The sequence below is a fragment of the Portunus trituberculatus genome, chromosome 37 (assembly GCF_017591435.1).
Source record: "Portunus trituberculatus isolate SZX2019 chromosome 37, ASM1759143v1, whole genome shotgun sequence".
NCBI classification, from domain to species: Eukaryota; Metazoa; Arthropoda; class Malacostraca; order Decapoda; family Portunidae; genus Portunus; species Portunus trituberculatus.
The window spans coordinates 31,382,228-31,403,727 of record NC_059291.1 but is presented as its reverse complement, the minus strand read 5'-3'; the positions used below and the strand labels follow the sequence as shown (position 1 = coordinate 31,403,727).

The following is a 21,500-nucleotide window of genomic DNA, read 5'->3' as shown; positions in this document are numbered from 1 at the left end:
GTTGGTCTATTTTTTTCCTCCTTGTATCAGATTTTAGAATTTTCATTGTTTGCTTTTTTTTTTTATTCTTTATTGTATTTGTTTTTCTATTTATATTCTTGTTTTCTTCTTTTTTTCATATTTTCTTTCTTCTTCTTCTTCTTCTTCTTCTTCTTCTTCTTCTTCTTCTTCTTCTTCGTGTTTTCTTGTTGTTGTTCTTGTTCTTCTTTTTTCCTCCTCCTCCTCCTCCTCCTCCTCCTCCTCCTCCTCCTCCTCCTCCTCCTCCTCCTCCTCCTCCTGCTTTTTCTTCTTCTTCTTCTTCTTCTTTTCTTCTTCTTCTTCTTCTTCTTCTTCTTCTTCTTCTATGTATTATTGTTGTATATATAATTCTCTCTCTCTCTCTCTCTCTCTCTCTCTCTCTCTCTCTCTCTCTCTCTCTCTCTCTCTCTCTCTCTCTCTCTCTCCCCCCCCTAGTCTTTGTTATCAGTTTCATTACATCATATCATTAAACTCTGCATGTTTTTTGCGAGTTTCTTTCCTGCTAGATCATTATTATTATCACCACTACTACCACCATCACCACCACCATCACCACCATCATTCTTCCCGGTGTGCTCAAGTTAATATCAATCCCGCCCTAAGTTAATAGCTCGCCCTAGACAACACTCGTACCTTGCCTTGTCTTGCCTTGCCTTGCTTTAACTTGCCTTGCCTTGCCTTGCCTTGCCTTACCTTGACTTGAGTTGACTTTTACTCGCCTATCAGTGTATTAAGCGTCCCACATCCTAATCTCTCTCTCTCTCTCTCTCTCTCTCTCTCTCTCTCTCTCTCTCTCTCTGTGGTATCAGTTTTCCGTACTATTGAGGGCATTACATATCTCTCTCTCTCTCTCTCTCTCTCTCTCTCTCTCTCTCTCTCTCTCTCTCTCTCTCTCTCTCTCTCTCTCAACACACTTTATTTTTATTATATTTATCGGGACTTAATTTTATTCCTTCTTCATTTCTCTCTCTCTTCCTCCTCCTCCCCTCCTCCTCCCCTCCTCCTCCCCTCCCCTCCTCCCTTCCCCCTCCATCTCCTCCTCCTCCTCCTCCTCCTCGTCCTCCTCCTCCTCCTCCTACGCAGGCACTTGAGTCTCCCGCAATAGACGCTTCAGAGGTGGCACTCCTATATCCCTCCGCCTCTCCTTCCCTCTTTCCCTCCTTCCCTCCCTCCCTCCTCCCCTCCTCCCTCCCTCCCTCCCTCCCTCTCCCTCTCTCCCTCCCTCCCTAGTCTGGCTCCACCTTCTCCGCCATACTATTAGGGTCAGTTCACTCCCTCCCTCCATCCCTCCCTCTTATATATATTCCCTCCCCTTTCCTTCCTCCTCCTCCTCCTCCTCCTCTTTATTCCATCCGTCCTTCCTTCCCTCACTCCTTGCCCTCGTTAATCAGATTAGGACATGCTCATACTCTCTCTCTCTCTCTCTCTCTCTCTCTCTCTCTCTCTCTCTCTCTCTCTCTCTCTCTGGATCCGGGCACCGGTATCATGTATCTCGCGTAACTATTAACCAACGACACACACACACACACACACACACACACACACACACACACACACACACACACACACGCGCGAGATCTAAATTTAGGAGAGAGAGAGAGAGAGAGAGAGAGAGAGAGAGAGAGAGAGAGAGAGAGAGAGAGAGAGAATGAATAATGAAACTCCGTCGCAAGAATAGTTCAGAATTAAAAAGAAATAAAAAAAGACAAACCGGAAATGGAAGGGAAATAAATAAAATACAAAGGAGGAAAAATTACAAAGGGGAAAAAATGAAGGAAAATGAATAACTGAAAAAAGTGTTGGAAAAAGAAGGATGGGGGAAAGAAATAACAAAATAGATAAATAAATATAACAGGAAAATGATGAAACGAAGTAAATCTGGTCGAACAAAGAAGGTTGAGCCAAGTGCGGGACTGTCTGGGAATCTTGTGGGTCGAGAAATAAGAGGTAAATAGTTGAGGATTTGCATTGTATTGAGGAACAGATTAGTAGGGAAATGTGACGAGTGTTCAAGTAAGTTAATGTTCAAACTGTAAGAAAAAAAAATGGAATAAAAGAATAGAGGAAGGAAAGAAATGAGAGAGGACAGTGGATAACTAGAGATAAAAGAAGAGGAAATGAGACTAGAGGATGGAATTAGACCAAAAAAAAAAAAAAAAGGGAAAAAATAGAGTAAGGAAGGATGAGGAGGAAGGAAAAATTAACAAGAAGAGGGAGTGAAAGAGAAAAAGTGAAGAAGGATAGAAAGAAGATGAAGGATAGATAGAAAAAAACAGAAGAAAAAGAGAGAGAACAACAAATAGAAGGGAAAAACGAACGCAGATCAGAAGAAGGAGGAAGAGAAGGCGGATGAGCAAGAAAGAGATGAATAAAACAGGAGGAGAAGAAGGAGGAGGAGGAAGGGGGGAGAGGGGAGGGGTGCCTATATACCTGGTTCTCCTCCCCTCACGTGACCTTTGACCTCAATCGACCTTTCCCGGAGTGCCACATGACAGCGAATAGTGCATGAGAGGACCGTCAGGAGGAGGGTGGCTGATCAAAGGGTCATTGTGGCTGCTGTCCTTGTTGTTGTTGTTGTTATGGTGGTGGTGGTGGTGGTGTCATTTTCATCATAAGTATTTTGAAGTTAATGATCAGTGCAGTATTATTAGTTTTATTAATTGTTGTTGTTGTTGTTGTTGTTGTTGTGGTGGTGGTGGTGGTGGTGGTGGTGGTGGTGATCGTGGCGGTAGCTGCGTTTTCAGAATTAATATTTGTTAATTCATGTGCAGTCCAATATTAGTTTTATTTTTTTTAGTATTTTATTTATTTATTCTTTATGATGTTGGTGTTAGTGGTGGTGGTGGTGGTGACGGTGACGTAACGATTTCTGTTATTATTATAATAATAATAATAATAATTATTATTATTATTTGTATTATTGTTTTTTATTATTACTATTATTATCATTACCATTAGTATTTTTGCTATTATTCTCATTATTACCATCATTTAATCGTCGTTATATTCACCAAACCCCCACCCTCTCTCCCTCTCTCTCTCTCTCTCTCTCTCTCTCTCTCTCTCTCTCTCTCTCTCTTTGGCGCCTGGTAGTGCTAGGAATGAGGTAGAGGAACGCGGATACTGGTTAGTGGATGGAGGAGGAGCAGGAGGAGGTGATAGAGTAGTAGTAGTAGGAGGAGGAGGGAAGGACAAGAAGGGGATGATGGAAGTAGGCGACAAGGAGGAGGAGGAGTGAAGAAGAAGACTGTGACGGGTTAATGTTTGTTGTTTTTGATAATAAATATGTAGTTTTTAATATTTGTGATTCCTCGTGACTGTAAATTAGCTTCACTTAGTTTGTTTTTAGACAGTGTGTGTGTGTGTGTGTGTGTGTGTGTGTGTGTGTGTGTGTGTGTGTGTGTGTGTGTGTGTGTGTGTGCGCGCGTGATGTGTTTAGTATGAAGATGACACCTCCACCGACAACAAAAACAACAACAACAACAACAAGAATAGTAATAGTAATAATAGCAACAACAACAACAAAACTAATAATATTGAGTTTTATGCCACTACCACCACCACCACCACCACCACCACCGCCATCATTATTTTTATCACCGTCATCATCAACATCATCACCAATCACCACCACCTTCACCACCACGAACATTACCAACATTGGCTTCTTACTTGCATCACCAACGCTTCACGTGGCTCTTTGTTATCTTTCCTCCTCCTCCTCTGTTCCTTCTCTGCCTCCTTCACCAGTCAGTCTCCTCCACCAGTTAGTTCTTCACCAGTCAGTCTTCTTCACCAGTTCTTCACCAGTCAGTCTTCTTCACCAGTTCTTCACCAGTCAGTCTTCTTCACCAGTTCTTCACCAGTCAGTCTTCTTCACCAGTTCTTCACCAGTCAGTCTCATTCACCAGTCCTTCACCAGTCAGTTTTCTTCTTCAATCAATCTCGTTCATCAGTCCTCTACCAGTCAGTCTTCTTCACCAGTCAGTCTCGTTCACCAGTTCTTCACAAGTCAATCTCATTCACCAGTCCTTCACCAGTCAGTTTTCTTCTTCAATCAATCTCGTTCATCAGTCCTTTACCAGTCAGTCTTCTTCACCAGTCAGTCTCGTTCACCAGTCCTTCACCAGTCAGTCTTCTTCACCAGTCAGTCTTCTCCATCATCACCAAATCACTCACACAACGAAGACTACACGTGACATTGGCAAGAGAAACAGTGATCAGTGAAGATTCTGCTCGCTCTCTCTCTCTCTCTCTCTCTCTCTCTCTCTCTCTCTCTCTCTCTCTCTCTCTCTCTCTCTCTCTCTCTCTCCATTATATCTAGAAACAAGAGTACTTAGTATATTTTCTTCCTGTCTCCTTTCATCTCAGTAGCCTCCCTTTCCTAATACTTATTAACTCCTCCTCCTCCTCCTCCTCCTCCTCCTCCTCCTCCTCCTCCTCCTCCTCCTCCTCCTCCAAGTCTCATAGGCCTCTCGGAGTGGTGTGTGAGTGGGAAACCGTTATGAAATTTAATACCTGTGTGTGTGTGTGTGTGTGTGTGTGTGTGTGTGTGTGTGTGTGTGTGTGTGTGTGTGTGTGCGCGCGCGCTTGATGTTTTTCTTTTGTTTTAATTTATTTTGAAAGATCTCTGAGAAGGAAGGAGGTGAGGAAGAGGTGATGTGTGTTTGTGGAAGGAGGAGGAGGAGGCGGCGGCGGCAGTGGAGGAGGGGAAGTATGATTCATGAGGAAATTACGTCTGAAACAATTCTTGGTGCGTGAGTCAACACAGATCAAATTAAATAATAACAGGAACAACAATCATGATAAAGAAAATAATAATAATAATGAGAGAGAGAGAGAGAGAGAGAGAGAGAGAGAGAGAGAGAGAGAGAGAGAGAGAGAGATTAGATAGCTTTAAAGTACTGCAAAGATAATATAAAGAGAGGAAGAACTTTTTAGATGGAATGTGGAGAGATTAAAAGGAGGAGGAGGAGGAAGAAGAGGAGGACGATGGGGATGGAAGAGGAGGAGGAGAAAGAGGAAGAAGAGAAGGAGGAGGAGGATACGGTGTGACTTACGATACCCACTCAACTAACCACTTTTGTAGAGAGAGAGAGAGAGAGAGAGAGAGAGAGAGAGAGAGAGAGAGAGAGAGAGAGAGAGAGAGAGAGAGAGAGAGAGAGAGAGAGAGAGAGAGATAAGGATTTTGCGTGCGTTTTCTATTATTATTATTATTATTATTATTATTATTATTATTATTATTATTATTATTATTATTATTATTATTATTATTATTATTATTATTATTGTTATTTAAACCCTACGAGGAAAAGAAATAGAGAAAAACAAGGAGAATTTTTTGGTGTATTTTCTTTTACTATTGTCATTAATACCAGATTTTGACAGGAAGGAAAAAAAATATATAAACAGGAAAATAACTGGATAAACGTAGAATGGAGGAAAGAAAGAAGGAAAAGAAGAAGAAGAAGAAGGAAAAAAGAAGAAGAAAGAAGGAAGAACATCATTATTACTACAAATGAAAACTATACCACTCCCTTTCCCTCCTTTCACTCCCTCTCCCCTCTCTCTTTCTCCCCCTCTCCTCCTCTCTCCCTCCACTCTCCCCTCTCCCTCCTCCCCTCTATCACTCACCTGTTCTAGTGGACAGGTGTAGTACATGCCAATTAGGACGTCACGTGACAGGTGGAGCAGCGGGATGGATGAGGCAGGGACGTGGATGGATTGGTGAGAGAGAGAGAGAGAGAGAGAGAGAGAGAGAGAGAGAGAGAGAGAGAGAGAGAGAGAGAGAGGAATGGGTGTATGATGGGAGAGAGGAAGGATGGAGCCTTTTAATTCTCTCTCTCTCTCTCTCTCTCTCTCTCTCTCTCTCTCTCTCTCTCTCTCTCTCTCTCTCTCTCTCTCTCTCTCTCTCTCTCTCTCTCTCTCTCTCTCTCTCTCTCTCTCTCTCTCTCTCTCTCTCTCTCTCTCTCTCTCTCTCTCTCTCAACAAACAGTGACACTTTTATAGACACGAGTCACAGTTAAACTATAAGGGTCAGTTTACCACTATCACCTCCTCCTCCTCCTCCTCCTCCTCCTCCTCCTCCTCCTCCTCCATTTGTTCGCACGTCCTCCTCTCTTTTTTTCAGCTTTCCACCTTTTTACGCTTCTAATTGGACATAATAAAAACATTGACCCCCTCTGCCTTTCTGACTCTATCGGCAAAAAGTGTGTGACACTCTCTCTCTCTCTCTCTCTCTCTCTCTCTCTCTCTCTCTCTCTCTCTCTCTCTCTCTCTCTCTCTCTCTCTCTCTCTCTCATATTGTATTAATCTTCCACTTTACCACTACCACTATACTTACAGTGTGTGTGTGTGTGTGTGTTCACTGTTTGATCTGCTGCAGTCTCTGACGAGACAGCCAGACGTTACCCTACGGAACGAGCTCAGAGCTCATTATTTCCGATCTTCGGATAGGCCTGAGACCAGGCACACACCACACACCGGGACAACAAGGTCACAACTCCTCGATTTACATCCCGTACCTACTCACTGCTAGGTGAACAGGGGCTACACGTGAAAGGAGACACACCCAAATATCTCCACCCGGCCGGGGAATCGAACCCCGGTCCTCTGGCTTGTGAAGCCAGCGCTCTAACCACTGAGCTACCGGGCCGTGTGTGTGTGTGTGTGTGTGTGTGTGTGTGTGTGTGTGTATGTGGTATAACGGGACACGGGGTACGTACACTCACTCACTCACTCAATTCACACGTGCACAAAGAAGGACTCTCTCTCTCTCTCTCTCTCTCTCTCTCTCTCTCTCTCTCTCTCTCTCTCTCTCTCTCTCTCTCTCTTCCCTTTTTTCCCTTGACCTTCTCTCCTCTCCCCATCCCTCCCCTTCCCCTTCTTCCCCTCCCTCTCACCCCTTAGTTGACCTCGCCCCTAGCGTTTCTTGCTCCCTGAGGTCACATTCCAGGCGTGTGTGGAGGATTACGTGAGGGAGAGAGGGAGAGAGGGAGGGTGGGATGGAGTGAAGGAGGGTGGTCACTTCTTAGGTTTCACTCTTTCCCCTCCCTCCTCTCTTTCGTCTCTCTCTCTTTCTCCCTCCCGCGTCACCTGTATTCTCTCTCTCTCTCTCTCTCTCTCTCTCTCTCTCTCTCTCTCTCTCTCTCTCTCTCTCTCTCTCTCTCTCTCTCTCTCTCTCTCTCTCTGTGTGTGTGTGTGTGTGTGTGTGTGTGTGTGTGTGTGTGTGTGTGTGTGTGTGTGTGTGTGTGTGTGTGTGTGTGTGTGTGTGTGTGTGTGTGTGTGTGTTCTCACCTCCCCCATTTTTTACTTCTACTTCCTTGTGTGTGTGTGTGTGTGTGTGTGTGTGTGTGTGTGTGTGTGTGTGTGTGTGTGTGTGCGCGCGCGTGTGCTCAGCCTCACCTGCTATTGCTTCTCACGCCCAGGTCACTGAGACGTAAAGTTCGTACCATCTCATGAGTCACGGCGGGCGTAGCTACATTCCAGCGGTGGTGGTGGTGGTGGTGGTGGTAGTGGTGGTATAGTCCATCTACATACTCTAAACTTGCTCCTGGGTGTCAGTGTGAATGGTGTTCCGGAAGAATGTGTGGTGTCAGATCTTGAGGCAACCCGTAAGCCTTGTGATGCGTGTATTAATCGACAGAAAACAAGTATTATTCACATAAGTTCAATTATATCATCAATAAGCTACAATGCGTTTTGAACTCAGGAGCCACTTTAGAGCAGACAGAGTATAGTAGTAGTAGTAGTAGTAGTAGTAGTAGTAGTAGTAGTAGTTGTTGTAGCAGTGTATTAAAATTAGTAATTATTTTTTTGTTTTGATCTGTTTTCTTGTTGCTGTTGTTGTTCTTGTTCTACTTCTTTCGTTTCATTTACTTCTTTCTTTATTAATTTATCAATTTGTCTTATTTTATTTTATTTTATTTTATTTTGATTTCATTTCATTTCACTTGATACTACATACTGTACTAAGTAATTACAGTAACAAGTGAGCGAAATTATCCATTATAACTGTACCAGGCCCGGAGATATAACCAGTCCCTTGTCCTGCCGTAAGTCAAACCACGTAAATAAGGTGAACAAAACATCCACTACACACGAAACGAAGCGAAGAGTAACAGAAGGAGCGGTAATAGCCGGCATTGTATCTCATGAATGTATAATGTAACCAATGATTACCTGAATGAAAGAAGACCAAAGATAAGAAATCGTACAGAGATAAACGTCTGTTGAAAAAAAAAAAACTAGATAGTAATTGAAAGATAAGCAACAAGAGGAAGACTACTACTTCTACTACTACTACTACTACTACTACTACTACTACTACTACTACTACTACTACTACTACTACTACTACTACTACTACTACTACTACTACTACTACTACTACTACTACTACTACTACTACTACTGATGATAATAATAATGGTAATAAGATATGGAGATAGATAGATAGATAGATAGATAGAGAGAGAGAGAGAGAGAGAGAGAGAGAGAGAGAGAGAGAGAGAGAGAGAGAGAGAGAGAGAGAGATTGTTATAGAAGTAGAAAAGTGGATAATAGCAATAATAAGCCTTACATTATACTCTTATGATAAGGCAGAGAAAGGGAAAGAAGATGATGATGCTAATTTCAGAGACCAACATGATATTAACAACGCTGGCAAAATTAAGAAAGAAAATGACTAATAATTAATAACCGCTTAGACATGCACCACCACCACCACCACCACCACCACCACCACCACTACTCCTAATTATTACGACTACTACTATTACTACTTTTATTTCTACTGCTACTTCTACTACTACTACTACTACTACTACTACTACTACTACTACTACTACTACTACTACTACTACTACTACTACTACTACTACTACTACTACTACTACTACTACCATATGCTTGTGTCTCTTTACTATGCATTGAAGATAACTATATATGTCATGTATACACATACTATTATTTATACATGCAAGTGTTCTATTTAATGCACAGTTAGTTCGTGAAATGATAGTGGTAATGATTATTTTGATGATGATAATGAGGATGATGATGAAAATTAAATGCTAATGTTAAATCGCGACCTCCATGTGTGTGTGTGTGTGTGTGTGTGTGTGTGTGTGTGTGTGTGTGTGTGTTGGCGTGGATTTAAGTCGAGCACGTGATATGATACCATGCACACACGCGCTAGCACACACTCGAGCTCGCGCGCGCACACACACACACACACACACACACACACACACACACACACACACACACACACACACACACACACACACACACACATATATTTTTCGCACTGAAGAAAAGAAACGTGTGTCATTGGTGCCAACGTGAGCCTGAGGTGCGGTGCTGGTGGTCACAGTCACCAGCACACTCATCTAATGCTCCAACACTTATCCTTAACTAGCGGCCTCACATTTATTTTTTTTTTCTATGATTATGAACCTGACCCACGGCAGCGTCAGTGGCAGCCTTGATTCGTGTGACGCCTCATATTTCGAGGCTTCGTTCTCTGTGATTAAAAAAATGTCAGTCATTATTATTTTTTTTTTCAGTTTACTTTGTAATTATTCGAGATATAGAATGGTCCCTGTTATTGTTCTTTCATCCTCGTAAAGTTCAGTGACCGAGGCATTGTGACATTTGATCCGAGGCTTCCCTCACTGGCTTACCTTCCTTCTAGGCCACCTTGAAATGTTGTTATGCAACTACTAATATTCAGTTACTCGAATAATAAATATGGTTTATTCCTTTCTGAGGAAAAAAAAACACGATACTTGTTATTAGAATAATTCATTTATGGCTTGATTGAATGAAATCATATACATTCATCATTTCGTATTGTTCATTCTTTCTCTGTATACATATTTGAAAAGAGTCCTTTGAATTATGATTTTCCACGAAATCCACCTTCACAACATTAAGACGACCCTGACATCTAGTGCACTCATCAGCTCGTGGCGTGACTAATCATCCACTTTATTTGTTTCAGGATCTGGAGTTCCACGGGGTGATGCGCTTCTATTTTCAAGACTCCGGGCAGAAGGTGGCCACCAAGTGCATCCGCGTCGGCAGCACGGCAACGGCGCGCTACGTGATCGAGACCCTGGTGGAGAAGTTTAGGCCAGACATGCGCATGCTTTCCATCCCAGAGTATGCCTTGTACGAGATCCACGAGAACGGAGGTGAGAGAGAGAGAGAGAGAGAGAGAGAGAGAGAGAGAGAGAGAGAGAGAGAGAGAGAGAGAGAGAGAGAGAGAGATGTTTATCAAGCTTATGTTCTGGAACTCTTTTGTGCCTCACTTCCACTTTCCTCCTTTTAAAACCTTCTAGTTAATAAAGTGTCATTTTTGGAGGATGTTTTGATTAAATTTTCTTATTTTCTAATGATTCTAGTAACAGATTAACAAAATTCTTATAGTGGTGATAGGTTAAACACTCTTGAGAACCAGGCTAATCATATGTGTCCCTTGAAAATGAGTCGTGGAGAGAGAGAGAGAGAGAGAGAGAGAGAGAGAGAGAGAGAGTAAAGGATATTTGAATACGGTAGTTGAGCGTGAGCATAAGGCAGGTATATAACGTCACTTCTCACGGCCTCGGCATGTGAAGTATACGATGGCCAGTTCTTTATTCCCAAGCGTTCCCACTATCGCAGCTGACCGGTACCCATTGTTAGTAAGGCTGGGTGGGGGCGAACGCAGCCAGGTAACCCAGAGAAACCGAAGGAATCCCAGCCGTGACCAGGATTCCGACTCGTGACTTACTGGTAGACGCGGTAGTGTTTTGGTGTTTGCTTGTTATTGTTGGTGTATTTGTTTGTGTATCTATTCATCTACGCGTTAAGTGTTGACTCGTGTTGGATTTCACGTTCTGGTCGAGTAAAGTTGATTGTTTCGTCCTTGAATGCGAAATTATGAGAGAGAGAGAGAGAGAGAGAGAGAGAGAGAGAGAGAGAGAGAGAGAGAGAGAGAGAGAGAGAGAGAGAGGATAGGGGGAGGGGATAGATAGAGAGCGAGGGATATATATATATATATATATATATATATATATATATATATATATATATATATATATATATATATATATATATATATATATATATATATATATATATATATATAGAGAGAGAGAGAGAGAGAGAGAGAGAGAGAGAGAGAGAGAGAGAGAGAGAGAGAGAGAGAGAGAGAGAGAGGTAAATAGAAGTTTGCAACAGTCTAGGTAGCTGATGACAGCCTGTTTGAAGACAAGCACCGGATGCTGCACATAATGACCTATTTTCCCCCACTCCTGATTGCTATTAAATTTAACAGTGGGGAAAAAAAAAAAGCCGGGAATTCGCCATATCCTGAACCAAAGTAGTGCGGGAGGCGGCGCTACTCTTTGTGTGTGCTCTCTACTCCCTGCTGTCCCTCTCTTCTCCCTTGGGATTGGTGTACGTATATAAAGGAGAGCTTGTTCTGCCTCCGCTGTTTATGGGGGTCGTAGCTACCAGTATTCATAAACAGGTTAGCCACTTTAGTACCATAACGCGTTTTCCTTATTTATTGTGCTTATTATTTAGTGATATTATACAGCTTCAGAAACTAAATAGTGAAGACTCTGGCCATTAGCCTTCTGACCTCCATAGACCTTTCCCAATGTCAATAAAACCGTGTAATCACACCCAAAACTCGTAATTAAAATGTGTCCCGGTACTGAAAGAGTTAATATCTACTAGTACTACCTGTTTATCCATCCTTGTTTATCTATCTTTTGTCTACCTGTCTGGTGTTTGTCTGTTTCTTCTTTCTTCTTCTTTTCCTCCAATTTTTCTTTCATTCCTTCGTCTTCTTTCTCTCTCTTCACTTTATTCCTCGTGGTTTCAACTCTTCCCTTCTTTTCCTTTTCTTTTTCCTTTCCTTTCCTTTCCTTTCCTTTCCTTCCGTTCCCTTCCCTTCCTTCCTTCCTTCCTTCCCTTCCTTCCCCCTTCCCTTCCTTCCTTCCTTCCTTTCATCCATCCATCCATCCATCCATCCATCCATCCATCCATCCATCCATCCATCCATCCATCCATCCATCCATCCATCTTTCCTTCCTTCCTTCCTTCCTTTAGCTCCCATCCACTGTATTGGCTATCTGAGTGTAAGTGGAATATGTAGTTCTCCTCTTCCTCTTCATGCTGATTTGTTACACCGAATCTTCTTAACCACTGGCCAGTAGGAGGGTGATGTGCATATATATTTACTTTTATTTTTAGTATACACGTGCATATTTTTAGCGGCTGTTTGATTTTCTTTGAATGATGGAGGGTAGAGTTTAGTGTATATGATGTAACAATTTTTTTTTCCCCGTTCTCATATCGTTCTTATCCTTCTTTTCGTGTTTACATAGGATCAACAGAGAATGAGTCAGGTTTTTTCTTTCTCTCTGTCTCTCTTTGAATGCCTCATCCCTCCCAAGACCTCGGCTGTCATGTTAGTGCGAGTGGGGGGGGTCTTTTAATGCGTTTGCTCCTCCCGGTTGTTTGATTACCCGGAATTACGGTGAGATAAGTTTTGTGTGTTTTTGCTGGTATGTGAAGGCGGTACATGCAAAGGTGTGTTGGAGGAGAGAGTGTGGTGGTGGATCATGAGCTGATAAGTATGAATTGTGTCGCTGGTGTGTGTGTGTGTGTGTGTGTGTGTGTGTGTGTGTGTGTGTGTGTGTGTGTGTGAGAGAGAGAGAGAGAGAGAGAGAGAGAGAGAGAGAGAGAGAGAGAGAGAGAATATGACGACAGGCCGTGGGAGCATACTTGAACCGTCGTTGCAGACACTACATCAGTAAGGTGCTCCTTCCTCCAGGGCGGCCCACATTCCTTCCACCTTAATTGTGTGACAGGTGGTGGTGGCAGTGGCGGTGGTGGTGACGGTGACTCCCGTTTCCTCCACCGTTTCCGTGGTTTCTCTAGGAGTTTGTGTGGTGTGTGTTTGTGTTCCACGTCACTAAGCGAGGTGTTTATGGCGGGAGCGAGGCCCCCTGCCGCCAGTTTTCCGGCCCGTGCCAAGCGGATGTGCCGGGGGTGAGGGAAGGTTCTGAAGGGAAGGAGCAGCAGGCCTTCTGTTGCCCTAGGCCGTTATTTCCATAACAGTGAAGGCAGTCACACCGTCAGACGCACGACTTTTACCTGGTAGTCGCTCCTGGCTGATGCATCATGCGTACTTCATTGTTGACGCTTCAAGAGACCTTGACATTGCCCTTCCAGTGTAACAATTGTACTTCAGTGTGTTACTGATGACGCTACACCAGGGGCACATTCCTGGCGGCGGCGTGAGGCAGTGGATGAAATGATGGTCACATACGAGCAGTGGTGGTTCATGAGTGAGCCGCACACATACTTTTACCTAATATAGTGGTTTGCTTGTCACTGATGTTTGTTTGTCGTTCACTGCAGTCATAGTGATCTTGGTGTTTTAAGTGTTGGCGATCTGAATCATGTTACTTGAGGCGGGACAGTCAAGGTCGCCATCAGGCCATCAGGCCTCATTGTCGCCATGGTCAAGTGAGTTTAGTCTTTCTTGTTTATCACTACAACTTACCTACTCACAGTTAGTTCATACTGTACCGCTATTCAATCCGTGTCTAAATTTTGCTGTGCCTTTAACGTAGCGTGGTTGTAAAGCGCTTAGCTCTTGTCGGCAGGGCGCCACCGCGATCCCGTGTGTCGTGACCAGGGCAGGGAGCACACCAGCTGTTGAGCACCCATGCTGAATAAACGAAGGCAAATTTGGAAATGTGAATTATAAATTATTACCGTTATTGCACTGACGTCACCGAGCCTTAAGAGTGTACTGTACAGACTTATATGTGTGTATGTAGCCTGTATACTTGATTGAATGATCCTCTCCCGTAGCTAACTGCTGGTATGCGGAACAGTCACACTTTGAACTTACTGGTGTGGAAGAAAACAAAGTCATATTCTCCTTCGTACAGTACTCTTGACTCTGTACATTAACAAGTACAAGAACATCATTCAAGTACACCGATTAATAATATGACATCACAACTCTGCTTGGTGAGAATTTTTAGGACACAATGAATGTCGCAGTGATATTGAACATTATTTCTCTATGTAAGAGAGGAGGACTGGCCAAGGGCAATGAAAAAAAAAAAAAAAAAAGCTCGCTCAGTTGCCGGTCTCCTCAAAGAGCCGATAGAATTAGCCAAAGAATAGAGACAAATATCTTGAAACCTCCCTCTTGAATGAGGTCAAGTCACAAGAAGTTGGAAATACAGACACAGTCAGGGAGTTCCAGAGTTTACCAGAGAAAACACACTTAAGTAGTGATATGGCTGGCTTCAGTTTGTTGGTTAATCATGTGGCACTGGTTGTTAACACTTGCATGCAATTTTTCCCTTGATAAAAATTTGTATAAGGATTTCGGGTAGCACTAATCCTGAACATCACTAACAGTGACATGTCCTTTCAGATGAGAGGCGGCTGGCTGAGGATGAGAAGCCACTCTTGGTGCAGCTCAACTGGAATAAGGATGACCGTGAGGGCCGCTTCTTACTGCGCAGGATGGATCTCTACAATTCCATTGGCTCTTTGCACCATGTATGTATGCCACGCTTTGCCACAGGTCTTTGTCCTCTGAGCCTTAGTCACGCACGTCGCACTTCCTCATTCCTTCCATATACTGCTGTCTTAGGGATGAGAGTGCTATGAGAGCTTGATGTAAATACCCATTGTTTGTTCGTTATCTTGTGCAGGAAGCTTTTGACCAGGACAGGGTCATGAGTGAGGCATTCAAGATCCACCTCACATTATGTGCTACCTACCTATGCATCATCTTAGTTACGTAACTGCAAAAAGACCCAATATCAGTTCTTGTTGCTCAACAGTACATAATTCAGCCAGAACACACATTTTGGGGATATGTGTCTTCATTACCTTCATATCATTGCTAACAAAATCAACAAGGGGTGGAATGATTTCAGGTTTGCTTACCACCAACATAGTGAGCTACAAATGCAAGGAAAAATGTTTAAGCCTTTTTTTTCAGTTACTGATAGTTTATTTATGTGTGTGAAAACATTGTCTTTGGTAGATAACTGATACACCAATTGTGACTCAGGAGAAATAAACTGCCTGTGATGGCAGGTAGTGCGTCTGAACACAACATTCCTATAAGTGCTAATATAAGTAAAACCTATTACAGGACTGTGCTTTATATTTACAAGATTACCATAAGAACCTTGCTTGTATTTTGTATAGTTATAAAGTTTGTAATTTTTTAGTAATGTCACAACCTTGATATCTTCATGTTACATATCTCAATGCATAAGCTAAGTGATGTGTAACATGAAAGTATCAAGGTTGTAACATTTCGAGGTGTTTCTAATCATCTAATGTGTGATGTGTGAGTCTCTGGGACTGGGTAAAGTTTGAAAAGGAATGAAGCCTCTGCTCTACATTTCCCACCTGCTTTTGATCTCATTGTAATCAGAAGGGAAATTACCATCTTCAATTTTGTATTCCTTGTGATATGAAAGATTTCTTCATGGATTTATAAATCAAAGGATACCTGAAGAACCTGAAAAAGATTAATATGGTTAAATTATACCAAAAATTCAGCTTTATTTCATAAGTACAAATGGTCTTTACTCATTAGAGATAGAGTTAAGGAATGGGAGTATGTTTTTATATTTCACTTAACACTCTTCTCATACAAGAGTGGAAGATAAACTATTTTCAGCTATTAGGACATAGATAGTATTATGATTGTTGTTGGCTTGTTTATATTTTGTGCAGCACTTTTCTTCCTTTGCACAGAGTAACCACTCAATGGTGCACACACTGCCTCCACACCCAACCACACCAGTGCCTTCCAAGGAACAGCCATTCCAGCGTAAACTCTCCAAGCGGGAAAAGAAGGAACTCAAGAAACAGGAGAAGCTGAGGCGGGCCAATGAAGCCAATGAGAATGACAGCTCAGTGGCAGAAAAACTGTACACAGGTAGGTGGGGTGTGGGAGGCTTGGTGAGGTGGGCAGAGTAGGTGTTGTAACAAGGAGAGTTAGTGTAGGTACATTATCTTTCTTAAACATGCTTTATGCTTTTCCTTCAGTATAATGTTTTTATGAGTGGCTCCTTTGTCCTCATTTTAATTCCATGTGTTTTAGCTCCTTTACCTCAATCTGGTGTTTTCAAGGATGTTCATAGCCCCTTTACAGTAAAGATATGCTAATTTACAGCCCTTATTAATCAGAAGGTTAACAAATGAATACAGTTTAGAGGACATGAGAAGTTTTGTTTGAAATATTTTTTGTTTCTCTTAAAATTGTATCTATTGTGTAAATAATTTCTTTCTTAATGACTTGTTTTAGATCTTGTGTATTTTCATGAAATATCAAAATTATATAGATGAATATTCAAAACCCTTTCAATCTTTAGTTCTGAAGACTAATTGCCCGGAGAAATTCAGGTCTACACATGTCACTCTCCTAAAAAAATACAGGATGATTATTTTTGATTTTTGAAATGTATAAAAGTTTGCATTCATGTCAGTATTCACATTCCGTCTTTTAACCTACACTGGTATGCTCCTTTTCTGAATAGTTTTCAAATCAATAAAATCATCATTATTAGGTCTAGGATCCAATCTTTGAAAGGCCACCCTGACTTACAGAAAGGGAGATCAATGCAGCATGGTTACACTAACCATATATTGGACCTTCAGCCTTTGTGACTTAATAATCTTATGTTAAGTCTATATCTAAATAGAAGGATTGTTTCTTGAACTGATTCAATGATATGGTTGATTTAGATAATTACTGCTTCCTTATATTTTCTCCAGTGCCACAACAGAATATTGTAATGCTATAATACGAGTATGTAATCTTTATTTCACGTTAAAACTACTATTCTTTCATCACTATGCTGACACTACATTCAAAGTGTGAGAAGATTTTGCTGGTCTATGCCACTTCAGAGCCATAATTGTGATTCCCAACCTTGCAGAACTCCCAGAGACCAGTTTCACACGCAGCATCAGCAACCCTGAAGCGGTGATGAGACGCAGGCGAGCACAGAAGCTAGAAAAGAAACTGCAGCAGTTCAGGAGTAAGGATGGAGGGCCAGACACTGGAGGCACTCTCAAGGTGGGTGTCAGCTGTATTCCACTGAATAGCACTGATGTGACACTTTGTGGCATCATGATCATCTATCTATTCTGCATTAACAGCACTTGCTTTGCTTGTGTTTTTGGTACAGCGGGCTTACTAGAGTATTTTTATGATGAGAGAGAGAGAGAGAGAGAGAGAGAGAGAGAGAGAGAGAGAGAGAGAGAGAGAGAGAGAGAGAAGCTCTGTTAACTTTTGTCTATTTTTAATCAAAACTTATATAAAGTATGTTACAATACTTGATGCATTACAGACTGAAGATTGTGAAGTAGATCATTGTGGGTTTATAAGTTGTTGACGAATAACAATATACTCAAATAGGAATTAAATGAGAAATTCATGCACTTTTAAACAAGGATGAGCAGGGTCTTCATGTGGAGGTCACTGTCATTGGCCAAGGAAAAAGAATATATATATATATATATATATATATATATATATATATATATATATATATATATATATATATATATATATATATATATATATATATATATATATATATATATAGTCTGTTCCTTCTATGAAGTCCGTTCAGGATGAGGCAGGTCATATCGTTTACCTCTAGCCATACTACCAAATCAATCTTCTTATGTACATCTCTCTTATTTCCCACCCCTGTGCTAAAACAACAATATATATAAATTCTATAACTTGTGGCAGAGGCTTTTTTCAATGTTGCCATGATGTGGTGGTGATGGTCAGCATGCCCCTCTGGGGTCCCTCACCCAATTGGAGTCAGGTGAAGTGTCACGGCATGATGGCTCACACCTTACTTCCTCTCTGGATACCAATCAAGATGGAAGCTACAACCCCAACTTTACTTTACATAGATGGTGTGGAAAAAGTCGAAAATAGATAATAGATAAATACTATGAATAAAATATAGATTATATATAGTATATGAGAGAGAGAGAGAGAGAGAGAGAGAGAGAGAGAGAGAGAGAGAGAGAGAGAAAAGCTTGCAGATAGGCTGGTAGGGAGACAATCTTAATCTGATAATTGATGGTCAAAATAGTAATGCTATACTCATGGGAATTTCAGAATCTGCCACACCTAGAACAGACTTCGTAGATGGAACAGACTATAGAGTGTTCTTTGGTTTTGACTTCTACATGTACTACTCATTCATTTCATGAGTTGATACTGCACCAAGTCAACAGCCTGCTTTCACATGTGAATATAATGAAATGCTTGTGGAGTTGTTCTGCTGAAAGTTTTTCCTAACGTGGATTTATTCTTGTACGATGAGCTGATGAATTAGCAGGTGTTTTGTCTGTTGCTGAGTGCACCTATAGCAGACAGACCACATTGTAACACATACAGTGACAATGTTTGGCATGATGCATTGTTTTTATTTCACCATATAAACATTTTGTCAGTGGGTATAACTTCCTCACAGATTTGTATTTTTATTCCAATTATGTAGCATTCACTGTGCACATTGTGCAAAGTAAAACTGCTGGCATGGTACAAATAAGTTACATCATATGGGATTTTAAAGCTGGTGTTCTGCCTGAATATCTCAGCTTGCTATTTTCTGTGAAATTTAATTTGCCTTAATTTACAGATTTATGGTGAATCTCTACGACCAGATGTGCCTTACAAGACTCTCCTGCTGTCTGTTCGAGACAATGCTCTCACAGTGGTTAGGGAAATGTTGGACAAGTATGGCCTCCACAGGGAGGATCCTGCCAACTACTGTCTCATGCAGGTGAGTGAAGCACACATCAGACACACTCACTGCATGGGATTCACCTCAGGCAGTGTTTCTCATGCCATGTCAGCAGGGCTTGGTAAGCTCCTTCTTTGGAGGCACTGGTGCATTATTAGCAAATTCAAAGTTTGTATGTGAATTATTGCAACAACTTGAAGGATGTTTTGGAAAACTGTTGCTGCTCAGATGCACTTTGAGCAAAGATAAAAGATCAGTTGTAGATTTAAACAAAATTATATTAAGGTGGCTTTTGCTTTTAAAAATACATGTTACTTCTTATAGAATTTTATAGTGTATGACGTTTCATAAGCAAAATTCAGCAATTCACCATCACCTATTCATCATTTGACAATTTTGATCCAAACATTTGTCATCCATCTATTGCCAAAAGTTTGTCATGTGCTGGCATAAGCCAATGTCATCAGAGAGTGACTACGAGTAATCAAGCAAACATTTGGGCAAGAAGAGAAATATTACTAAGCACTGTTCATGAAAGGAGGACGTGTTTGGTGTCAAAACAATTGTTGATATACATATGCTCTACAGACATTATAGTGAAATTAAAGCAGTGTATAAGACAAACTCCCTGTAGCTATGAAAAATTCTTTGACTATTCATTTTCCATAATAATAATAATGGAGGACATCCCAACTCTTTCCTTTTGCAGAAATCTCCATTTTTGGAGACTTTAATGTTCACCACCTAACTTGGCTCAGCTATTCCTTCTCTGACTTTCACTGACTTACCTGTTTAGCAAGCCTTTGACTGCTCTCCTCCATGACCTAGATCAACTAGTGCAACACGCTACTCATACTCCTGACCGTGGAGATACACCCAACTTCCTTGACTTATTTCCTAACTTGTAATCATTTTACTTATACTGTCATTGTCTTTTCTATTGGAGTCTCCAATCACAACCTTGTTATATTGTTCCAATTCCTCTTCAGGCTCCTCCAAAATAGAGATGCCTCTAGCATTTTACCTCTGCCAGTTGGAAGGACCTTAGGAGGTGCTATATTGGTATTTCTTGGAGTGACTTCTGCTTCTGTGTTAGATAGCTGTCTCTGTGTGCTCTTAGCATAACAGAGGTGATAGTGTCTGGCAAGGAGGCATACATGCCTTGCATTTTCTCTCACCCTAAATCTTCCAAACCTTGCTTTAATATATCCTATTTTCATTCTATATATGACTTAGAATTGGCCCACAGAAGGTTCTGAGCCTTTCATCTCCTGAATCTCATTGACTTTATATGTGCCCAGAATCATGTCACCCTAATGTGAAGTCCATCCTGGTTTTTTCTGTGTTCTGTCATAGTAGAATGGTGGTGGATGATAAAAGAATAGAAATATTGATTTTGATTGTGATGTCACTTAACAATATTCTGGCTGTTGGACTCTTATGTAATTCACTGAATACAAAAGCTGCAAGGTGTTGATAACATGCATAGTAATGTATAACTCTGAAGAGAAGATGCTGGTGCTATGTGGTGGCATATCCGAATGAGAGGGTGGACACCAAATGTAGAACTACAGCACCTGCAGTCTCCACTATATTACGTTGCTGGCTAAACTCATCACTTAATGGTGTACTCATTAAGAAATGTAATGGTGAAAAATAGTTGATCACCTATCAAACCAGATCATATTACTGTATGTCATCTTATCTGATCACTAGATGTTTACTAATAATGCTTGCTCACTTTACAGTGTAGAAATGTCTAGCAATTGTCCCAGTAAACATTAAAACACTTCTGCAACCACTTCATTTAGAATTTGTATGACTATGTTTGTGTCAATGGCTGTTTGACATGTATATCAGTGATGTAGCAAAGGAAGCTAATATTAGAGTTTTGGGAAAATTAAGCTATGGGATCTAAAACAGCTGCTATTTGCTGATGATGCAACTCTGGTTACTGGCTCAGAGAGAAAATTGAAAAGACTGGAAGAATTTGAGCCTGTTTTTAGGTGGAAGAGAGGATGAAAGTGAATGTTAGGAAAGTAAAACCAAAATGATAAGATATGTATGAGAGGTAATGGATGAAAGGATGAATGTAAGGTTGGAAAACAGATGGAAGAGATGGATTGTTTTAAGTATTTGGGACTAGCAGAAAGTTTTTTTTTTTTTTATGCTGGAGGAAAACCATCCAAGGGCAACAAAATATAAAAAGAAAAAAAAAGCCCACTGAAAGTGCTGGTTCCCATAAAGGTTGTAACAAATTAGCTAAAATTAAGGAAGAAATGTCTTGAAACCTCCCTTTCAAAAGAAGTCAAGTCATAGGAAGATGGAAATACAGAAGCAGGCAGGGATAGAAGAGTTGATAAGGGGGAAGTGCTGGGTGAAGGAAGCTGGAAAAGAGATCTTTAAACACATGATGAGTGTAAAGAGAATGTTATGTAATGGAATAGTGGTGTCCATTTGGATATGTAGTGTTGAAACATGGAGCATTGTGAGTAGCAGAGAAGAAATGTTTGAAAGAGATGTAGGCAAATGAAGTGTTTGAGGAGTATGTGTGAAGTAACAGTGGGGGAGAATGAAGAGTAAGGAGGTAAGAAGCATTGTTTTGAGAGTTGGCTGGATGAACATATCAATGTGTGTTAGGATGATTTGGCCATG

At 41.2% G+C, this 21,500-nt stretch overlaps 1 protein-coding gene across 2 annotated transcripts in view; it reads left to right on the top strand.

Annotated features, from left to right (window-relative positions):
• LOC123514312 (afadin-like) overlaps positions 1 to 21,500 on the top strand; it is a 218,005-nt gene that overhangs the window by 43,745 nt on the left and 152,760 nt on the right. The window contains exons 3-7 of one of the 2 annotated variants that reach the window (XR_006677567.1): positions 10,025 to 10,217; positions 14,477 to 14,604; positions 15,823 to 16,006; positions 17,010 to 17,149; positions 18,741 to 18,884. Coding sequence is in view for 1 of the 2 variants with exons in the window: in XM_045272134.1 (XP_045128069.1) it covers positions 10,025 to 10,217; positions 14,477 to 14,604; positions 15,802 to 16,006; positions 17,010 to 17,149; positions 18,741 to 18,884 (810 nt within the window). In the remaining variant the exon portion in view is untranslated. Of the gene's footprint in view, positions 1 to 10,024; positions 10,218 to 14,476; positions 14,605 to 15,801; positions 16,007 to 17,009; positions 17,150 to 18,740; positions 18,885 to 21,500 lie in introns of both variants that reach the window. The other variant, XM_045272134.1, reaches the window with a different exon arrangement.